The 23531-nt window shown below is 42.9% G+C and overlaps 1 protein-coding gene and 1 long non-coding RNA gene across 2 annotated transcripts in view; one reads left to right on the top strand and one right to left on the bottom strand.

Moving 5' to 3' along the window:
• Nol11 (nucleolar protein 11) overlaps positions 1-9138 on the top strand; it is a 24369-nt gene extending 15231 nt beyond the window's left edge. Inside the window, exons 12-18 of the mRNA XM_010616796.1 lie at positions 2776-2954; positions 3062-3187; positions 3339-3569; positions 5001-5079; positions 5570-5662; positions 7638-7745; positions 8148-9138. Coding sequence (XP_010615098.1) covers positions 2776-2954; positions 3062-3187; positions 3339-3569; positions 5001-5079; positions 5570-5662; positions 7638-7745; positions 8148-8264 — 933 coding nt within the window. The 3' untranslated portion in view covers positions 8265-9138. The remainder of the gene's footprint in view (positions 1-2775; positions 2955-3061; positions 3188-3338; positions 3570-5000; positions 5080-5569; positions 5663-7637; positions 7746-8147) is intronic.
• The window catches only part of LOC104857089, a 78049-nt gene extending 61813 nt beyond the window's left edge, over positions 1-16236 (bottom strand). Inside the window, exon 1 of the long non-coding RNA XR_778781.3 lies at positions 16056-16236. This is a non-coding gene — a long non-coding RNA (uncharacterized LOC104857089). The remainder of the gene's footprint in view (positions 1-16055) is intronic.
• Between the last annotated feature and the right edge of the window lie 7295 nt (positions 16237-23531).

The following is a 23531-nucleotide window of genomic DNA, read 5'->3' as shown; positions in this document are numbered from 1 at the left end:
TCGTTTTTTGAGACAGGGTCTCACTATGTAGTTGAGACTGACCTGGAACTCACTGTGTAGCCCAGGCTGGTCTCGAACTCACATCGATCCTCCTGCCTCAGCCTCCCGAGTGCTGGGATTACAGGCATGCTCCACCATGCCCGGCTGAGTTCTTATATATTCTAGATATTATTCATTTGAGAATAACTGGCAAAAATATTTTTATCACACTGTGGGTTCTTTTCACTCCATTGGTGGTTCCTTTTTCTGTGCAAAAGCTTTTTAATGAGATCCAGTTGTGGATTCTTTGTGATATTTCCTGTGCGATCAGAGTTTTGTTCATAAAGTCTTTGCCTATACCAATGTCTTTAAGAGTTTACTTATTCTCTCTTCTAGTAGTTTTAGTGTTTCTCTTAATATTTGGACCTTAGATCTATTTCAATTTTAGTTTACTGCATAGTGAAAGATATGGGTCTGGTTTTAATTTTCAGCATGTGGAAAGCCAGTTTTTCTAGCACCATTTATTAAAAATTATTACTTTCAGAGGTACAGCCACTGTGTGTCGGGTTGAGAGCCTGACCAGGCACTGGAGGATACCCAGTCACCTGATGAAGGGACAGCAGGGGATGAAATAAAAATAAACAAAAAATAAGGAATAAAGAATAACAAATGTATAATAGTTTACTTGGAGGACTGGGAGTTGATCTTTAGCTCTTTCTTAGCTAAAGACCACCTGATCTTAGCTCTGTCCTGGCTAAGACCAAGAGCTCTAGATTAGTTAGTATTTATGATTATACAACATAGCAAAGGGGTGTGAAGGCAGATGTGGAATAGGCAAACTAATGCACTGCCAGGCTTGGGAAAAGGGAGTAAGTATGTATACCTGTGAAAACCATGTCAGAGGTAATAAGGCACCTGTGCTATCTTGCAGGTCATAGCTAACAAGCCATCTGCCATTGTTATCTAACAATGTTTGATCTGCCCCACCCCCTTGGTACTGGAATTTGCTCAGGCCCTTGCACTTGTGAGGCAGGCAGTGGAACCACTGAGCCAAAGCCCTGCCCTTAAGGAATGGTTGCACCGAGACGTAATTCCTCAGCTGCAGTGTTTTCTTGGTATTAGAGACGTCACAATGTCATGGATCACTGAGACTTCACTTGTGACTGTTGGCACGGGGAAGTCTGTCTCCATCTCCATACACCAGCCGAAAGTCAATTAGCAGTTCACACTTAGGCCTTGGAGAGACTCATAAAGTTAATCAGTAGCCACATTCATAAGCCAAATCAATAACATCTAGTCTGCTCAGTATGGTTTCAAGCTTGTCTGCAACTATGGAAATCAGTGATGTTCCTCAAAAAAATAAAACTAGGGGCTGGGGATTTGGCTCAGTTCTGCCGCCTGCCTTCCAAGCAGAAGGTCCCGAGTTCAATCCCTGGTGCCAAAACAAAAGAAAAAAAGTAAAACTAGAGGTTCCATTATTTATGTTTGCTTGTTTTGGGTGCTGGGGATCAAACTTGGGACCTTCATGCTTGCGAGGCAGACAGCGGAACCACTGAGCTAAATCCCCGGCCTGACATTTTATAACTAACATTTGTATTATATCCTTTTTATGTGTGTGGTACTGGGGTTGGAAGCTAGGGCCTTGCCAATGAGCTACATTCCCATTGCTTTTTTAATTTTGAGATAGGCTTTTGCTAAATTGCCCAGGCTGGTCCGAAGTTCTGGGATTATAGGTGTGTACCACCACATCCAGTTTTCTGTTATATCTTTTTTTTTTTGAGACAGGGTCATGGTATGTAGACCAGGCTGGCCTTGAACTGGTGGTGATCCTCCTGCCTCAGCCTCCCCAGTGCTAGAATTACTGTATTACCACACCCAGCTTGTAAGATTGTAAGAGTTATCCAAAACTTTGGCTTGACTTTCACTATTGTCTCATGAAATCAGTGTTCTGGTATTGACATAAAGTTGTCCCTGCTGAACTTTGCATTGAATGTGTTTGTAATTTAGCTTTCTTTTTTTATTTTTGTGGTGAAGGTGTTGAGACGGGGCCTGGCTATGTAGTTCAGGCTGGCCTTGAACTATTTAGCCTAGGCTGGCCTTGAATTTGCGATGATCCTCCTGCCTCAGCCTCCTGAATCCTGAATTACAGGCACATACCACCATACCTAGCCTGTAATTCGGCTTTCTAAATATTTGTATTTCTGGGTGCTAATTTCTAAATATGGTTTAGTGAATAAATATTCATATACAAATAAAATGTCAGTCAGTGCAGTACTACATTAATGTTAATTTTATTTAGAGGATAATGAGACTAGATTTCATCTGGGCATGGTAGTGCATACTTGTAATCCCAGCTACTCAGTAGGCTGAGCAGGAGGATTATAAGTTCAAGGCCAGCCAGGACAATTTAGCAAGACCCTATCTCAAAATAAAGTGGGAGAGGAGCATCCTAGGAACATGGCTTAGTGGTGAAGCACTGGTAGATTCAATCCCCAGTATCCCCCCAACCGAAAACAAAACAGGATTTCTGAACCCTCATATTTTTCCTTTGCAGGTTTTTTTGGGGGAGGCGGGTAATGGGGATCAAACTCAGGCCCTTATGCTTGCAAGGCAGGTGGCGGAACCACTGAGCCAAATCCCCAGCCTTTGCAGTTTTTTCTTACAAATTATTGTGTGGACTTGTTTCATAGGAATGCATTTATACTGTTAGTGATTTGAGAAAATGTTGTGCTAGGAAATTTTAACTTGAGTGACATTTAGTAATGCGCCACCCGGAATTCAATTCTGCCCTTTCAGAATGGTTCAGAAAAATACATTGAAGTAGAACTGCGTAAATTTTTGGCTAAGTGGACACCTGACTTTCATACAATTGGGGACATAATAACAGGACTCCTGGGCAGATGTAAAGCAGAGCCATCATTTTATCCCCGGAACTGTCTGATGCAGCTTATCCAGACTCACGTGCTTTCCTACAGGTAGATGTTCATGTACCCCAAACTTCACATGCATAACTCTTAGACCTTGTCTTTTACAGTTGACATTTTTATAAACATAAAAAATGGTTCTGATATTTTTGTCTTAGCTTGTGCCCTGGCTTAATGGACACTGCCTTAGAAAGAAAAGATGTACAGATGCTACAGCTCTGTCTGCAGCAGTTCCCTGACATCCCTGAGACTGTCACATGCGCTTGCTTAAAAATGTTCTTGAGGTAAGTGAGAATCCAGAGGTCTTTTTCCTTCACTGCATTTTAAATCTCTGGTATTGTTTGATTCCTAAAATTTTGAATGCTTGGAAAATGAATTTTCCACCAAAAGTTCAAAGAATAAGAATTAACCTGTTGCTTTCAATTAATATCATAGCATTGGTGATGACAGTCTTCAAGGAATGAGTATCAATGTGGAGTCAGTGTTTTATTATAGTAATACTGAACAAGATGAGAAGATGAAAGAGCAACCTGAAATTCTTCAAAATGGCTTCAATCCTGAAGAGAATAATTGCAGCAACTGTAAGCAGGACTTAAATGAAAAGCCTCAGGATTCAACCGAAGAGACTGCCTTGTGCCCTGTGATACCCAAGAGAGCAGCTCTACTGTATCCTTTGAACATAGTTTCCCTTCCCCCGTGGCTTTCTAGGGACAGTCCTATGCCAAGCAAGAACAAAGAAGAAATTACTTTTGTTTTGTTTTTGTTTTTGGTACCGGGGATCAAACTTGGGAGGCAAGGCAGGCAGTGGAACCACTAAGCCAAATCCCCAGTCCTGAAATTACATAATTTAAGGATATTCTTCCATTTTTTTTTGTACATTCAAATGATTTGCTTAAACTTGTTTTCTTAATTAGGTTCAGTTTAAGCAGGCATGATGGCACATGTCTGTAATGCCAGTACTTAGGAGGCTGAGGCTGGAGGACTGTCACAAGTTCGAGATCAGCCTGGGCTAGATAGTGAGTTCAGGACCCGTCTAAACTACATAGTGACTGAGACCTTGTCTCAAAAAAAACACACACAAAAAAGATGGTTGGTTGGTTGGTTTGTTCTTTTGGTACCAGGGATGGAACTCAGGTCCCTGCACTTACAAAGCAGGCACCAGGAACCACAGAGCTAAATCCTGGCCCTGTTTGTTTGTTTTTTGGGACACGGTCTCACTATGGAGTTGAGACTGACCTGGAACTCACTATGTAGCCCAGGCTGGTCTTGAACTCACAGGATCCTCCTGCCTCAGCCTCCCGAGTGCTGGGATTACAGGCGTGCGCCACCATGCCCAGCTAAGATTTAACTACACTAAAGTCAAAGCTCTGTTGAGTCTAAAAGGTAATATTCTAAGCAAATTCTAATTTTTTCCAGTACAGGGAATACAACTCAGGACCTTGTACTTGCCAAGGAACTAATCCCCAGCCCACTAATTATTTATAATACCTGAAGTAGGGCCAGGGATTTTGCTCAGTGGTGCCACTCATGCCTCACAAGTGCAAGGTCTGAGTTCGATCTCCAGTACCATATGTGTGTGTGTGTGTCTATCTGAAGTATTCCAGATGAACTCAAATGATTAGAAAAGTGTTCAGTGATATAGATAAGTAGCACTTTTGCATAAATTTAGGAAAGAAATTACTCATGTTTTCACTGGAGTAATGTATATATATATATGTATATATATATATAATATTTTATTTATTTTACTCCCCTGGTGGTGGTGTGGGCCAAATCCATTTTTTTGGTTCTTTGAGACAGCATCTCACTATTTAGAGACTGACCTTAAACTCACTACATAGCCCGGGCTGGTCTCAATTCACAGGGATCCTCCTGCCTCAGCCTCCCCAGTGCAGGGATTACAGGCATGCGCCACCACACCCAGCTCCCAGACCTTTTTATTTTGAGATGAACTCTCATTGAATTATCCAGGCTGCCCTCAAACTTAGCAGTCCTCCTGCGTCAGCCTTCCCAGTAGCTGGGAGTACAAGTATGCACAACAGTGCCCAGCTCAACTTTTATTTATTGAAGTAAGATTTTTCCTTTAGTCCCAAATAGAAATGGCATTCTTCATTCAGCATACAGTGAGACATTTCTTCTGCCTCACTTGAAGGATATCCCTGCACAGGATATCACTGTAAGTATTCTTAGAAGTCCTATAGAACTTTTTTTTTTTTTTTTAGAACTTTATTTTTGGTTTAAGTTGTGCAGCTTCACTCTGACCAACTGTTGGGGCATTCTAACTCTTACCAAATGCTTTATGTAAATAAGATGCGCCCAGTCCTTATGGTGAAAAATGGTGCCTAGGGGACTAGAGTGGTTTTGGGTGGGAAAACTCGGTGTGTTCCTTAGCCAGGCTAAGTCCAAGTTAAGCCATTCAAGTTATAAACGAGTAGACAGTAAAAACAGTTGCTGAGGAAAAATTTCTCTTCTCTGTTACTTGAAAATAGCATAAATTGCTTGCAAAACCAGACGAGCTCCTCGGTGTTGGCAGACTTCATTTCTTTGCCACCAGAGTTTGATGTGTAGTTCAAATCGACCTCTGAAATTTCTTTCCAGTATCTTTATCAGTTTATATGTAGGAAAAAGTATTCTACCAAAATAATAAATATTTATTTTTCTTCCAGCTGTTTCTCCAGTATCTGTACTTCCTTTACCTGAAGTGCAGTGAGAATGCTGCTATGACTCTTCCTGGAATACGCCCTCCAACCCTGAGCCAGGTCACATCATTTTTCACTTTGCACAGGAGCTTGTGTGCAGTGTCAGCACCTGGAATTAGTAACTGATTTCTCCTTGTCCCTTCAATGAGGCGACCGTGTGAATCTCCTCCCTCTTTATATACATAGACCACAGGCGATTTATGTGGAGGTCTCCCAATTTAGTGGGTAGTTTTCTAGATCCATGGTTCTATATAATTTCCTGATTCTTCATTATGACCCTTGCCAAGAATTTCCTCAGCTTTGTTGGGAGAGGACAAAGAAGATTTATACAGGTAGTAAGTAGGCTGTCCCCCTCAAACCCAAGAATAAGAATGCAAGCCTGGTGTGGTGGTGCATTCCTATAATCCCACCAGCTGTACAGTAATCTCAGCATGTTGGAGGCTGAGGCAGGAAGATTGCTTTGTGAGCTCGAGGCCAGCCTTTGTTATATAAACAAATCTTCAGCGAGTATCTTTGTTTTTTTGTTTTGTTTTTTTTGAGTCAGGGTCTCGCTCTGTAATTCAGGTTGGTCTTGAGCTCACTATGTAGCCTACACTAGCTTCAAATTCGTAGCAATCCTGCCTCAGCCTCCCAAGTGCTGAGGCTACAAGTGTGCACCACCACGCCCAGCCAGTGAGTATCTTTATACAGGTATCTTTTTGGTTGTTTTGTTTTGAAACAGGGTCTCCAACTGTGTAGCCTAGTTTGGACTCACATTGGTAGTGCTCCTGCTTCATTCTCTCAAATGCTGGGATTCTAATCCCACCACACCCAGCAAAATATCTTTTTATATTTAGGGGAGAACAGCTGTTGGGTATATTCCCACAGTTGAAGTTCCTGGATGAAAGGGTGCATGTGTTGTTTGTTTTTTGTTGTTTTTTTTCCATGTTTGTGCTTATTGGTAAAAAAAAGTTAAAATACAGAAAGGAAAAGGATAAAAATAGAAATCAGACCTAAACCAAACAACCTGCAAAATCTACTATTATAATGTTGGGTTTGCCTTTTTCTTTTGGTTCTTGGGATCAAACTTGGGTCCTTGTGCTTGTGAAGCAGGCATGGAACCACTGAGCTAAATCCCCAGCAGGTGTTTTTAGTTTTTAGTTTTCAGAGTACTAGCCTACCTTTCTGAAAAGTTGTGACACTCCCACCACCATAACCAAGATTTGAGCCTTTATTTTCCCATTCTTCCTGTAGACTGAAATTGTCGTTTACTCTATGCCAAATAGCTAACACATGTTTCTGTATTTTAATGTGTTTTCCTAGAGCAAATGAGTCAAGTTCTTTCTGTATTTTAATTTGTTTTCTGAGAGCTAATGAGTCAAATTCTTTGTCCTTTTTCTATTGTATTTCCTTTTTTTTTTTTTTTTTTTTTTTTTTTTAAAATTTTTTTTGTTTTTTTTTTTTTTTTTTTTTTGCTTATAAAACATTTTTGGTGTTTTTTGTTTTGTTTTGTTTTTTGTACCGGGGATCAAACTCAGGTCCTTGCGCTTGCATAGCAGGCAGCAGAACCACTGAGCCAAATCCCTGGCCCAACATTTTTTGTATTTTAAGGAAATTAGTCTTTTTTTTTTTTCACTGTGATTTATCTTTTTATTCTTTTCAGTGTAGCTTTTGAGTTTCTGATATGGACATATTTTTATGCTATTGAAATGTATTAAGCTTTCCTTTTATAGATCATGTCATGCTTAATGCTCTTCGTACTCTAAAATTATAAAATAGTCGTGCTGTTCTCTAGTACATTCCATTCGTGGTTTCGTTTTCTGTGTCCGTTTTTTTATTTTGACATTGGGTCTTGCCATGCTGCCAAAGCTGGGCTCACTACCCTTACCCTCCTGCCTCAAAAGCAGAAAGTTTTCAGAAATTCATCTCTAAATTAGACTTTTATGAAATTTATTTCTCTTGAACCAGTTTATAATAATTATGGACTTTGTAATATAAATTAAATTAATCTAGAATTAAGCTTAGTCTTAACTTTCCTGTTTCTGTTTCTCCTCAGATTATGGATTGGATATGTCTAATTCTAGATGCTAATTTTACTGTTGTCTTAATGATACCAGAAGCAAAAAGGCTACTGATAAACCTTTACAAGTTTGTAAAATCCCAGGTTTGTGATTATTTAATATATACTGATTCTATTCTGTGCTTCTAAATTACAGTTTATTCTTTTAATTTACTCATAGAGGGGCTGTGGGTCTACTCAGGGGTTAGAGTGTGTGCTTAACATGCAGTTCAATCCCCAGCACCCCCAAGATAACTGTTCATTGAAAAGTCATAAGTACTCATGGAAAAAAAATTTTTTTTTCTTTTTTGAGACAGGGTCTCACTATGTAGTTCAGACTGCCCTGGAACTCACTGTGTAGCCCAGGCTGGTCTCAAACTTGCAGCAATCCTCCTGCCTCAGCCTCCCGAGGGCTGGGATAACAGACATGCACCACCACAACTGGCTTGTGGAAAACTTATTTATATGTAGAAGTTAGGGTAAAACTCTGAAACTTTTGTTTTTCAGATAAGTGTTTATTCTGAGCTCAACAAGATTGAAGTAAGTTTTCGGGAGCTACAGAAATTAAATCAAGAAAAGAACAATAGAGGATTATATTCAATTGAAGTGCTGGAACTCTTCTGACATTACCAGTATTTTCTTCATCGACATTTTATGAAGCTTTTATGTAAATCTTTGGCCTCATCCAGGCAAGGAAGGTTTTGTCTGTGACCATCTCCCAGTGTCAAGAGGAAAGTGTCAGTGAGTACCTGGATCGTCATGTGTTGATGTTCCTGAGGCTTCCTGAACCTGTTCTAGACCATGGACATTGTGGAGGGCAGGTTATGAACTTTTAAATATGGGACTGAGCTGACTTTAAGTAAACTTATTGATAAAAGTCTAATTTCTTATCATGTGTTTTGAATAGTTTCAAAATCACTGTTGAAATACAAGAATATAGTTCCGTCAGTGTGCAGCTGCCCCAGCACCAGCTTGTGCTTGAGACAGAAGTCAGTGCTGAGGGCCAGGGATTTAGCTCAGTGTCACTGCACCTGCTTTACCAGCACAAGGTCCTGCGTTCTGTCCCCGGTACCAAAAAAGCAGAAGTGCCACAGCAGGACAGAAGGACCCTACCTCACACAGGCGTGTGCCGCCTCCTGCGATCTTCCTGTCCTTTACCTACCTCCACTCACCTTCCAGACCTAAGGGTTAAAAAATAGCTTCTGCTTTGTTCTTAGATTAGCACCATGAGTAACTGACAATGATACCAGCCAGTATAGGTTATAAAAATGTATTATTATAAAAATTCTGAAAATAGTTTTATAGATTGATTGGCAGTGGAATTTCTAGTTTAACTGTTTGGATTTAGGACAGAAGGAAACTTCAAGTATGATTCTAGAGCACGGATTTACAGGCTTCATTTTAAGTCATGTACTTAATGTAACCAACAGGTTCTCCTCAGTTGTTTTGTGTTTTTGTTTTATTTCCAGTACAGGGGATTAAACCCAGGGCCTTTGCACCGAACTACATTCCCAGTTCCTTCATTTGTTTGTTTAGAAATAGTCTTGCTGGACTGGGGATTTATCTCAGTGGCACTGCACCTGCCTTGCAAGCACCAGGTCCTGATTGTGATCCCTGGTACCCCGAGGAAAAAAAGAAAGAAATGGTTTTGCTAAGTTGATCAAGCTGTGCTTGAATTTGCAACCCTCCTGCCTCAGCCTCCCAGAGTCCTAGGATTACTAGGATGCCCCACCACACCTGGCTTCCTTGATCATTCTTTTTTGTTTGGTTTGGTTTTGATTTTGTACCAGGGATCGAACTCGGGACATTGCTCTTGTAAAGCAGGCGATGGAACCACTGAGCTAAATCCCTGGCCCTCCCTTGATCATTCTTAATGATCATTCTTAATCTCTCTGTAGTCTTGAACGAAAAGAAAAACCAAATAACAATATCTTAATTCATACTGTCTTTTTGGGGGGTGTGGAGGGTACTGGGGATCAAACTCAGGACCTTGCGCTCTCGAGGCAGGCAGCACAATCACCGAGCTAAATCCCCAGCCTTCTCATACTGTCTCTATATAATATTTTAACTGAGGTGATTTAGTTCTTGGTAGAAAAAATTCAGGTCTCCACAATATGTATTCCCTTTTTATCTTCATTTGCTACACTGTTTAAGAATTATTTGCAGATATCTAGGCATTGTACAGTTGTGAGTTCCATGGGCAGTGGATTTAGCTCAGTGGCACCGCACCTGCCTTACAAGTGCAAGGTCCTGAGTTTGAGCCCAGGTGACGAAAAAGAAAAATTGGGAGTCTCAGATGAAATTGTAGTTCAGTAGTACAGTGTTTGCCTAGCATATGCAAGATCCTGGGCTCAATTGCCAGTACCACCAAAAAAAATTTTTTTGCTCTAAAATAATGGATTCTTTATGATTTAAATATCCATTTTATAGGGGCTAAGATTATTGAGGATCTTCATACTTTTATCAATTTTTATTTTATTTATAAGAATCCATACTGAAAGCTGGCCATGGTAGGCTATGCCTATAATCCCAGCACTCTGGGAGGCTAAGGCAAGAGGATCCCAAGTTTGAGACTACCCTGCACAGTTTAGCAAGGGCTAGGAGATGAAGCTCACTGAGAAGGCCCCTGGGTTCAATCCCCAGTATGTGAGGGATGGCGAGGACAGGATACCCACAACTGATTAAAATTTTTCATTTATTTGTAAATTTTTTCAGAGAAAACAAGCAACTAAATTTACTGGCATTTAATTTATACATTGACATTTTGTTCTTGACAGCTACTGATTTAATTCTACTTGAAATTGGTTTCTGTAGTGAAAATTAACTTGTCATGAATCAAACAAATAGGGCTAGGTATGTAGCTCAGTATCGCTGTAACTACCTAGCAAGTACAAGGTCCTGAGTTCAATCCCCAGTACCAAAAGAAAAGAATCAAGTAGCCAGGTATGTTAGCGCACACCTGTGATCCCAGCACTTGGGAGGCTAAGGCAGTATGATCACAAAGTCAACCCAGCCTGGGCAATTTAGCAACTCAGTGAGACTGTCCTAAAAGGATTGGGTATATAGTTTTCAGTATGAAGGTTCTAGATTCAATTCCCAGTATCTGTTTTAGGGAAAGGTCAGCAGGGAGACTCCCTGTACCCTTTTGACTGTACAGGGCTTATCAAATCTTTATTGTAAAGTTTAATAATTTGGTTTTGGTTTTTATTTTTTTGATACCGGGGATCAAACTCAGGACCTTGCATTTGCGAGGCAGGCGGCAGAACCACTGAGCTAAATCCCCAGCCCTAATAATTTGGTTTCTACGTGTTATAGAAGTAAATTACTGATAGTTAAAATGTCTACTTTTTTCCCCTTTGGTTTTATGAGCCAAGGTCTTGCTGTATAGTTCATGCTGGCCTTGAACTCACTGTGAAGCCTAGGCTGGTCTTGAATTTGCAGCAATCCTCCTGCCTCAGTCTCCTGAGTGCTGGGATTACAGTCCCATTCAGACTCTTTAAATTTAGTCCTATAAATAATTCAGCTCCTTTAAAATGTGAGCATTCTTCTATATGACTACAGTACAGTAACCAAAAGTAGGACATTAATATTATGTAGATGTCTGTCCTTTATATATTTCTATAATTGTTGCATTTATGCCATTTATAGCTGGATTTTTTGTTCCCTAAGATCCATTCAATGATTATGCATTGCATTTAGTTTTCACGTTTTTAAAATGTGGAACAGTTCCCTAGCCATTGCATTTTTAAAGAATTTAGACCAGTTACTTTGCAGTGTCCCACAATTTGGATCTGTCTAGTTATTACAACATTAGAGTCACATAGAAGCTTTTGACGGAATGCTGTAAAGACACAGAATCAGGATGCCTACCATCCAAGGCGAGGTTTACCAAACTGTTCTACTCTACAGGTACTTCTTGTTATATTTTGTAAGTAATCTGTGTTTTTGAGAGACTGAGAAACTAAATATCCTGCTCTAGCATTCTTTTTCCCAACAGTGATTTCTTTTTTTTTTTTTTTTTATGCAGTGCTTGGGATCAAACTCAGGGCCTCCCACAATCTGGGTGAACCTTTCAGGGCTTTCAGTGATACACACAGACCGCTGTTAGCATACATGCCATAGGTTTGCCACCACTGGCTTAGGAAGATGCTCAGCCACTGAGCCACACCCCCAACCTGATCCATTGAACTCTTTCCAGAATCAGTTTTACTTTGATGATTGTAGTTGTGGAGTATTGCTTTTTTTTTTGGCAAAAATTTCACTTTAAAATGGAAAGCTGGGGGCTGGGGTTTTGGCTCAATGGTTCCGCTGCCTGCCTGGCAAGCTCAAGGGCCCAAGTTCCATCCCCAGCACTCAAAACAATAAAGTAAAATAAAATGGACGTACCAGATAGCCACTATTGTTGTTTCTACAGACAGCTTTCTAATTTATAGGTAGATGTCAGATAATGGATGGTGCTATTTCACAAATCTGAATAGGTGATTACATTGATAAGACTGTACTTTGTCAATTAAGATTTCCATAAAATCATGTGATTAACATTTAAATTCTTGTTTGCTTGTTTTGCAGTACTAGGGATTAAATCCAGGCCTTCAAGTACTCTACTACAGATCTACATGCTCAGCCCTCCCACCCTGTTTTTTTGGAGACAAATTCTCACTATGTAGTTCAGGCTGACCTTGCACTCACTATGTTACCCCAGCTAGCCTCAAACTCACTAAGATCCTCCTGTGTCAGCCTCCTGAGGGCTGAGATTACAGGCATTTGCTTCCATGCCCAGCCTGCCAGCCCTTTCATAAGTAACGGAGGAAAACATCCTACCAAGGAGAAGTGACAAGTCAGGGAATTTTTTAGATCCAGAAGCAGAAGAAAAGGAACTATAGAGTCTTCTTTGGGAAAGTGAGTGTCCAGAAACTCCTCTGAGTTTTTAACCCGTAGGTATTGCTAGTAAGCAGCCTGTGTACAAATGTGCAAATCCATAAGACTTTTTGTTGTTGGTATTTTTATTTTTTTCTCCCCCTTGTTTTTTTTTTTTTGAGACAGGGTCTCATTATGTTAGCTATACATTGATTTGTTGAACATTTTCTTCATTGCTCTATCAGTAATCTTTCCAGTACCATCTGTATTAAGCGGCTATGAGAGATGATAACAGGTTGAAAACAGGCAGGTCAGGGCTGGGGATTTAGCTCACTGGTTCTGCCGCCTACCTCACAGGTGCAAGGTCCGGAGTTTGATCCCCAGTACCAAACAAACAAACAAAAAAAACAGGCAGATCATTGTCTAAAACTTAAAGCATGTCTGACAGGTGGGGTTTTGTTTGTTTGTTTGTTTGTTTTTGGTTTGTTTTGTTTTCAATCCTAGGGACTGAACCCAGGGCCTTCACACTGAACTATACCTTCAGCCCTTTTCTTTTGTTTTTTTCTTTGTTTTGGTGCTGGGGATCAAACTTGGGACCTTGCTCTTGCAAGACAGGTGGCAGTCTGACAGGTGACTATTTCAGTGCCAAAAAGTGGATCAGGATGGATGAGGATGTTGAACAGGGTAGTATACATAGAAGCACACAATGAGTTACTGTCCAGGGATTCTACCAAAGTAAAATTGGTTGGCACGTTAAGGTGTTCTACAGTGCATTAAAGAATGTTTCCCCCCATTTTCTGGGAATTGAAGGGACTTCAAACAGGCACTGTTGAAGTGATGATGGTAAAGCATTGTTTATGTGACACTGACAGAGTTTGTGAAACTTATACAATTTAAATCCACATAAAACTAAATATAAGCCAGAATTCTTCTGGCAAAGATTTCTCAAAAGGTCACATAAAATAACTTGAGATTTTACATCAGTAAATTTGGGTTTCACCTCTATAGTGTCACATTACAGATTTAGCTCAGTGGTTCTGCCACCTGCTTCGAAAGGACCGAGTTTGATCCCCAGTACCAAAACCAAAACCAAAATGGATCTAGCCAACCCTGGTGATGCACCTATAATCCTGGTACTCAGAGGCTAAATCAGGAGGAACACTGTGAGTTTGAGGCCAGCTTGAACTACATAGCAAGACACTGTCTCAGAAAAAAAAAAAAAAGGTATAATGGATCTAGAGGATCGGTGTGGCATTGCATTTGGAAGCAGTCTAAGCCAAAGAGCGACAAAAATACTGGCCTGTTACTGAATTCATTACTTCATCCCAGTAGAACAAAGGATCTCAGTTTTGAACTCACTTTCAGATGAGATCAGGCACATTTAGGGCGGTATGGACATAGACTTAACCCACTTTGAATAGAGATTTCTGGAAAAGCAGCTTCCAGCCACCTGCCTTTTGGGCTCTTTGAGCCTTGCTAGCTCAGTAAAATGTGATGAACAATCCCTGACCTGAAATTACACTACAAAGCTACTGTGATAAAAACAGCATGGTAAAAAAAAGAAAAATACAGCATGTGATGAACGGGAAAAAAAAAAAAAAAAAAAAAAAGATCTGAGGATCAGTGGAAGAGACCAAAAGATGCAGAAACAACTCCACACACACTCACTCAGCCACCTTATCTCTGACAAAGGAGCCAAACACCTTCACTGGAAGAAAGCTTCTTTAATGAATGGTTCTGGAAAAACCAGCATCTTTCACCACAAATTAACTTAAAATTGAAATGGGTCAAAGCTCTAGATATTAAGACAGAAATACTAAGTCTGCTGGAACAGAATAGGTACAACGCTTGAGGACATAGAGTACGCAAAAACCATGAACAAAACCCAGAATCAGGCTAGGGATTTGGTTCAGTGGTTCCGCCGCCTGCCTCACAAGCACAAGGGCCCCATATTCAAATCCCGTTTAAAAAACAAAAAAACAAAAACTCGGACTGCATGGGAAATACTACAAAGAATGAACAACTGACACCTCATTAAAAAACTTTTGAACAGCAAGAGAAACCAATAGTGAAGAAACAACTCAGAGTGAGGAAAAAATGTTTACCAGCTATTCAGATAAAGGACTATTATCTAGAATATATAAAGAACTCAAAAAACTTAGGTCCCTCAAATTTAAAGACCCACTGCAAAAATGGGCATCTAAAATAAAAAGACACTTCTCAGGCCAGGCGGGGTGGCGCACGCCTGTAATCCCAGCACTCGGGAGGCTGAGGCAGGAGGATCAGTGTGAGTTCAAGACCAGCCTGGGCTACATAGTGAGTTCCAGGTCAGTCTCAACTACATAGTGAGACCCTGTCTCAAAAAACCAAAAGAGAAAAGAATCAGAAATGGCAAGTATATGAAAAAATATTCAACATCACTGGTCGAGAGATGCAAATAAAAACAACACTGAGATTTGAGCCAGAAAGAATGGCTGCTATCAAGAAATCAACCAATAACATGCTGGAGGGACTGTGGAGAAAAGAACCCTTCTCCGCTGTTGGTGGGAGTGTAGACTGGTGCAATCACTGTGGAAATCAGTGAGGAGATACCTCAAAAAACTAAAACTAGAGGGTCCATTTGACCCAGCGATACCTCTTCTTGTATGGTCCCAAAAGAATTAAAAGCATCATACCGCAGTGATATATGCATCATAGTGTTATGGCATTATATATGCATATATAGTATTATATATATAATATATATGCATTATAGCAGCAAAGTTGGTAATAGCTAAATTTTAGAAACAGCCCAAATGCTCATCAGCTGACAAGTGGTTTTGGGTTTTTTTGTTTTGTTTTCTTGGTACTGGAAAACTCAGGACCTTGCTCTTGTGAGGTAGGTATGGTGGCACTGAGCTAAATCCCTGGCCCTAGGTGTGAGTTTTCTTTTTTTAATGCAATGGAATACTACTCTGCCATAAAGAAGGATGAGCTTCAGCCATTATAGCTAAATGGATGGAACTTGAAACTACACTCTTAAGTGAAATAAATCAGACACACATGTTTAAATACCAGATTGCTTTTCTGCTATGAGAAACTGAATGTGGAAATAAAGACTGAGATGTATAATGGATGTTGGGAAATAGAAAGTGTTCAAGCAGGGAGGGGTAAAGGAAGGAAGAAACAAGAAAAAATGGGAAGAGCTTTTGTACATAGGAAAGGGAGGGAGCTTGAGGGGGCAATGGAATAAAATAAATTTTTATTTTTAAAAAATAAGTGTGTTGACAGCACAGAAACCAGGATGGGCCCAGTGGCGTTTAGGAGAACCAGGACTGAAACGAAAAGGCCAGTCGGGAATACGGTGAACAAAGAATGCTGCGCGGTGGCCCCCAGGAAATCTCGTCCCAGAAACAGACCCACGCGTCCCCTCATACTGCCCGAGCCCTTCCACGAGGGGTGCGACTCAAAACACATCCTCAGGAAGGAAGCCTTCCACTTCCTAAAGAGGCAGCACCCCGTGGAGAAGAACACTAGGAAGCGCCAGGCGCTGGCTGTCAAGAGCTTCCTCCTCCCTACCTGAGTCCGGTGGGGCCTCTGACAAGGTGGATAAGGCAGGACTCTGACCTCACAGGTAGCAAGAAGACGGCATTCTCCATCCATTCCTTTATGCTGGGTCCTGCTTACATGGGAAGGCTCAGTCGTGGGTGTAGAGCTAGCCTCCCAAGCCGACAAGGTTTTGTCGCTGCTGGTGGGTACCGCCAAGGACGTCAACGGTGCCAGCCTAACGTCGCTGCGCATGCGCAGTGAGATTAAAGCAGTACTGCGCCTGCGCAAGGCGGGCCCGCGAATTTTAAAGCGCTAGCTCAGGTCTGCAGGAGTGGAGCTCGAGATCCGACAAAACCCAACTCAAACACCACTTCCCCACACCCACCATGGCAGGTTTCTGGGTCTGTTCTTTTAGTCCAGCCCCAAAGATCCAATGTCCCACAGGGAAGCGCTTTTCTATTTAAGTGTATTTTTAGAGTAAAGTCCTAAGGATGGGGTTATCGGGTGGACAGTATGGTCTCTTTATAAACGCTGGTTTCATCTTGCTTCTGTTTGTTTGTTTCTTGTTTGTATTTCTATTTGTTTTGGACTTTTTTGGTACTGGGATCGAACTCGGGTCCTTACTCTTGCAAGGCAGGTGGTGGATCATCTTCCTTCTGAAGGAAACTAAAGTACTAGGTAATTAGCCATACCTAATGAGGTTGTGGGAAATGATCTCTAATAGAATCCTTTGAGTTGAGTGTTTTCAAGCCTGGTGTGGTGGCGTACACCTGTAACCCCAGCCCTCTTGGGGATCTGCCCACTAACTTGGTCCCACTGTGTTCCCCTCACCGATTCTTCCTGATTGGGACACTGTCTTGTTTAAGCAGCTGACAACTGAAAGAAGGTTGGAGCTCATCATGTCTGAAAGACAGGACACCCATGTGAGAATAGAGGTGACCCCAAAGGTGGAGGCCAATGCAGGCCCTTCCTGCACAGGACTGGACACCCAGGGCCTGAGCACTTCCAGGTTTCAAATTATACTAGGCTCCCTCCCAGGGTGCAGTGAGACGTCCTACAATGGCTGCTAGTGATCAGGGGTGGCAGGACTGAGATTTGGGGCAACCAACAGGCACCTCTATGGGACCCCAGTGGCCCACAAGGAACAGTTTGGAAACCATCCCAGTAGACAAAATTCCTGAAAATGAATTGCAGGAACAAAGGACTTGAACATTTTAAAAGTTTCACATGGCAGCTCAAAGATGAGTGGTTTTTTTGTTTTGTTTTGTTTAGAAATTTTATTTTATCCCGTTTCCCTTCAAACTCCCTCCCCTCCCTATGTACAAACGCTTTCTTTCCATTTTTCCTTTTCACTTTTTTCTTGTCCCTTCCTTCCTTTCTCCCTCCCTACTCCCTCATTCCCCTTCCCAACTGAACACTTTCTTCCCATTTCCCAACATCCAGTATACATTTCAGACCTTATTTCCACTTTCAGTTTCTCACAGCAGAGAAGCAATCTGGTATTTAAACGTGTGTCTGATTTATTTCACATAAAAGTATGGTTTCAAGGTCCATTCATTTAGCCATAAATGTCTGAAGTTCATCTTTCTTTATGGCAGAGCAGCATTCCGTTGTATTAAAAAACAAACAAACAAAAAAACCCCACATCTTCTTTATCCACTTGTCAGCTGATGGGCATTTATTTGGGGTGTTTCCAAGATTTAGCTACTACAAACTGTGCTGCTATAAACATCGGTGTGCATATAGCCCTGTGGTATGATGCTTTTAATTCTTTCAGGAAGATGCCAAGAAGAGGTATAGCTTAGTCAAATGGAACCTCTAGTTTTATTTTTTTAAGAAATCTCCACACTGATTGCACCAGTCTACATTCCCACCAACAGTGGAGAAGGGTTCCTTTTCCCCACAGCCCCCCAAACATTTGTTATTGGTTGATTTCAAAGATGAGTGTTCTGAGAGGGCCAGTCCCATTGGCCAAGCGTTTATCAACTCTTTTTTGTTGGGACCAGCCATGATACGCATAGATTGGTGAGGGGCCCGATTACAGGCCCCACAGGCCCGAGACCTTAACTTTTCCCTTTGAGATGCTAAACTTAGTCCCTATCTTGCTTGTACCCGGGAGGAACTCGGGACCTTGACCTTGCAAGGCAGGCGGTGGAACCACTGAGCTAAATTCCCAACCCTGAAATATAATCTTACAACAGTCGCTGTTCCTCGGATAGCATACTACACCCTCCCCTGCACTTCTTGGCGAATAATAAAAGCTGGTCCATCTTGGAGTTTAGGGAAGCTCGTTCACTGGAGTTCCCTTTCGTCCCCCACAGAAAATTGTATACTGTGCCTGTTTCTTTTATTCCCTGTTGTTCTCCCTACAGGTACTTAGGAATCTAAAGAGCACCTCATACTCTTTGCATTTCCTTGACCCCACTGGGCCAAACTCAGTGAGTGTGGGAAGGATAGCACGATAATGTGAATTCCTGGAGTCTTAGTTCTTCAGTGGTCACCTCAGTCTTACAGGTCACATGCTCGTCCCTGTGCCAGTCATCAAGGTAAGGAAGAAGAGATACTGAAACTGCCCCTGCCACAATCTTATGTATGTCCCCTTACGTGTGTGGGGGGGGCATGATTGACAGCTGCCGTGTAACTGGCTGGAATGGAGAAAAACTTCCCAGAAGAAAGCAGATGGACAGGCCATGGATGTAGCCCAGCAGCACAGCTCCTACCTAGCAAGCACAATGTCCCGAGTGAAGATTCCTGGGGACTGGGGATTTAGCTCAGTGATTCTGCCGCCTGCCTCGCAAGCGCAAGAACCTGAGTTCAATTCCTGGTTACACCCCCCCCAAATTCCTGGTACCAAAAAAGAAAACACACACACACACACACAAAAGAAAGCTGATCCAGAAAGGCCCACTTCCTCCAGGGCAAGATGTCTCTACAAGCCTGAAAAGAATCTAGCTCAATCTGAGCCAGCCCCACTTCGTGCCTGCCATGCCCTCACCTTGCAGGACCTGCAGCGAGGGTTAGTCCCCAGAAACCACTTATCTACTGCATGTGATGTCACTTCCAGCCTTCACAGACCCTGACAGAGGTGACAGGAGTCACCACAGCAAGTCGTGCCCTTCGCCAGAATGGGGCTGATTGGTACCCTTGCACCTTGCGGAATCTGTACTGACAGCCAGGTGTGATGGTGCATACCAGTAATCCCAGTAAGTGGGAGGATGAAGGAGGATCGAGCTAGCATGGGCTACACAAGTGAGTTCAAGGCCAGCCTGAACTATATAGCAGACCTGGTCTAAAAAAAAATTGTTTCACACCAACAAAATGAATGCCATGCATGATAGCGCATGCCTGTAATCCCAGCATACAGGAAGCTGATACTCAGAGTTCAAGGCCAGCCTGGGCTATATAGTGTGTTCAAGGCCAACGTGAACTACAAAGCGAGGCCCTGTCTCAAAAACAAACAAACAATTTCTCCTCACCTCCCATCCTCTCCTTTTTCGAGGTAGTCTTACCCAGGCTGGCCTCAAACTTTCCTCAGCCGCTAGAGTGGCTGGAACTACAAGCACGCACCACCGGGTCTATACATGCAGGCGGAATGACAATCAGACTGCAGATATCTGAATAATGAACCTGACTGCAAAGCTCTTTTCTAAAAAGGAAAGGTTCAAAGAACACCGGGAAGACTTTCCACCCTTTAGCCGGAAGGCAAACTACTCAGTTTATTCAGACGGCTCGTCCACGCCCGCTTCCACCGGAACCCAGCACCCGCGCGCAGGGGAGTGGGGGGAAAAAGGATCCACAGACACCGAAATCACGTGATCGCCCAGGCACCGCCCTCATCCTGGCATTTCCATTGCCAATGGGAACGCAAGCGTCACGTGATCGCCCAGGCACCGCCCCTATCCTGGCATTGCCATTGCCTGTGGGAACGCAAGGATCTAGAGGGGGAATAACAACCAGACTGCAGATGCTTAATTATGATAATTGACCTGACCTCTCACGAGGAAAGGGTCCACATGCGCCATGAAGATACGAATGTTGGCTAGCAAGTATATGATCACTCCCCGCCGCCCATATTCCAGAGCCAGTCCTCTTGGCCCGGGAAGCCGGAACAAACACGGTCCCGGGGCGGAAGTGCCTCTGCCCTCATCTAAGATGGCGGCGAGGGCGGGTCTGATGGCCGGAAGTGGTCGCCGGTGACTGGTTCTTCAGGGTAGCCACCGTCGCCCCTACCCTGAATCTGCTGGCTCTGCGGGACCCCGAGGCGCTTTTCGATTCTCTGGTGCGGAAGAAATCCGCAGGCTAAAGTGCCAGGTCGGGCCCTGTTTGGAGCACAAGAAGGCGGGGCTGCGGCAGATGGTGGGCAAGAGGTACCGACACCTGATGAAGGCGGCGGACACCATCGGCCAGATGCGCCGCTGCGCCGAGGGGCTGGTGGACGCGGTGAAGGCCTCCCCGGGAGGGAGCGGCGCCGGCCGGCCTTCTTCGGGCTGCCGGTCCCTCCGCGACGTCGTCGACATTGTCTTCTGGAGCCGGCCCGATCCGCTCATCGCGATCCGGCTCCCCGTGAGGGCTGAAACCTTCCGGGCACTCGAGTTCAGCCCTTTCCCGTCTATACCACCGCCTGACGTTTTCCAGAGAACAGATTTCTCCCTCCGGGAGGGAGCGGCGCCGGCCGGCCTTCTTCGGGCTGCCGGTCCCTCCGCGACGTCGTCGACATTGTCTTCTGGAGCCGGCCCGATCCGCTCATCGCGATCCGGCTCCCCGTGAGGGCTGAAACCTTCCGGGCACTCGAGTTCAGCCCTTTCCCGTCTATACCACCGCCTGACGTTTTCCAGAGAACAGATTTCTCCCTTACGTTCACACCTTCCCCTCAAGTCATTCGTTCTAAGTCGCAGCCTTCACCTGTCCCGCCCCTGACAGGTGGCATCCCATCCGTTGGGAGTTGGAGGGGTGCCCAGGCCTGACCTTAGAGCAGCTGAATATGTTCATGGTAGGGAACCAAGGCTCTTCAATTCTGATCTCCCTGCCTTCTCCCAAACATTATGATAAGGCCTGATGGGGAAGGATAGGGCGGTCAATCCGGAGCTTCTCCTAGCATCCCTGAAGCATGTTGCCCTAGGGGTGAGCAGGATGAAGGGGATGGAGTTGAAACACGTACACCAGGCCCTTCTGCTTAACCTGTGAGAATTTACTGTGACGGAAGAGGAAATTGCCAGAGTACATCTAGGTCCCATCTGGAACCTTCTCTGTGCTGCCTAGGCTGCAGAACAATTCAGGCCAGGTAATGGTGTAGTATGACAGAACGCTTTGTAAAGGTTGCAGATTTTTCCGAAATTTTTGAGACTGACCTCATCCCTCCCACAGCTGTGCATTAAGCACAGGTCCCCCTGCAGGTGGCCAGATGTTGCTATGACCAAATCATACTACCAGGCTTATTTTTTTATAGCAAAACATTTATTGGTACATTTTAGGCATACATAATGATAATACTCATAGGGAATTTGCACCCCTCCATGATACATCCTGTCTCTTTTTTCTCCCATTCCCCTCTCCCCTCAAGACCCTCCAAGCTTTGTTTCCATTTTCCCCTTCTATTTCACTTTTTTTCTTGTCCCTTCTCTCCTTCCTCCCTCCTCCCTAGTTCCCCTTTCCGTTTGAACATTTTCTTCCCATGTCCCAATATCTGTTGTACATTTTAGTCCCTTATCTCCTCTTTCTGTTTCGCACATCAGCGAAACGATGCAGTATTAACACGTGTGTGTCCCTTACAGAAAACAAATACAGTAAGAAAATAAACACACCTCTGGCTCAGCGCCTGAGAATAAGTCAAGAATATTACTTTTCTATATTATATAATAAGACAAATAGGCACAATGAATTTTATATAGGCAAATACCCTAGTTGTCTTATTTGGAAAATTACTTCAATGTGAAAACAATAAAATTAGATACTTTAAAAAAAAAAATAAACGTGTGTCTGATTGATTTCACTTGAGAGTACGGTCACCAGATCTTTCCATTTAGCTGTGTCTGAAGCTCATCCTTCTTTTATACTTCCAGGCTTATTAAAGGACTTATACCCGATTTTAGAAATTAATTCATTTTCATAATTACTATATCCAGTTCTCAGTCAAGCCCCAAAATTTGAGTGCCTTCTCTGTTTCACAAAAAAACAGGTTCCCTAACTCCGCCACTGGTTCAACATATCTAGTCGAGGACATAAATCCATGAAAGATTGACAAGAAATATATGTCATTTAGTAGCAGGATATATTTTAGGATAAGGGTAATTATCAAAATACTCGTGTCCAAGGGCCGGGGATTTAGCTCAGTGGTTCCGCCGCCTGCCTTGCAAGCGCAAGGACCCAAGTTTGATCCCCGGTACCAAAAAAAACGAAAAGCAAAATACTTGTGTCCATTTGCCATAAAGCCTATGAAGAAAGTCACTTTAGAATTGGGTCCTCCAGCTGGGTGTGGTGGCGCAGGCCTTTAATCCCAGCACTTGGGAGGCTGAGAGGATGGGTGTGAGTTTGAAACCAGCCTGGGCTAAATAGTGAGACCCTGTCTAAAAACAAAAACAAAAAGAATTGGGTCCTCAGGAAGGAAGTGTCTTAAGGACTGAGGAAATTTGCACTATGGCTCGGTCCACTTGTGCTGCTATAACAAAGTACCTGGCAATTTATAAAATAAAAAATTCATTTTCTCATTGCTTCAAGGTCTGGAAAGTCGAGATTAAAGCAGTGGCATTTGATATCTGGTGAGGGCCTTCTCCATGCTGTTATGGTGGGTAATTTACACAGCAAAGTCACATCGAGGGTACAACATGGGTCAGACTACAATCAATTTATAGGATTACAAGAATCATCCCTTAGTGAAAATTGATTCAATAACGATCCAGGTAAGGTGGTTCACATTTGTAATTTCAGCACTTGGGAGGCTGAGGCAGGAAGATCACTGAGTTCAAGGCCAGCCATGGATATATAGTGAGTTCAAGGTCAGCCTGTGCTACATGGGGAGACTCTGTCTCAAAGTCAAGACAAAAAATAGGGAAATGAGTCACATAGCAAAAGTATATTAGGATGGGTCCAGATGTTCTGGGCATCTGACGCTTATCTGCACTTACTGGACCAACTGGTGCTAAGTACAGTAAAATCTCAAACTGCAGTTTAACCCTTAGCGAGGCAAGCAAGCCCAGACATTGCATCTCCATTTTGCATCTCCAGCTGCAATCTTTTCTTGTTTGGGGGACAGGCTGTCTTGTTGTGTAGTTTGGGCTGTCCTTGAATTCATGGCAGTCCTCCTGTCTCAGCCTCCCAAGTGCTGTAATCACAAGTATGTTCTACCATGCCCAACTGCACCCATAATCTTTTTTGTTTGTTTGTTTGTTTTGGTACTGGGCATTGAACTGGGGTTCTTGTGCTTGCAAGGCAGGAGGCAGCACTGAACTAAATCTCTGGCTCTGCAGGGACAATCTTGATGTCTTTGTTTTTCTTTTTTTTTTTTTTTTT

This window comes from Fukomys damarensis, unplaced genomic scaffold, assembly GCF_012274545.1.
Source record: "Fukomys damarensis isolate Sample0158 unplaced genomic scaffold, DMR_v1.0_HiC HiC_scaffold_23, whole genome shotgun sequence".
NCBI classification, from domain to species: Eukaryota; Metazoa; Chordata; class Mammalia; order Rodentia; family Bathyergidae; genus Fukomys; species Fukomys damarensis.
This window is presented reverse-complemented; position numbering and strand designations above follow the sequence as displayed.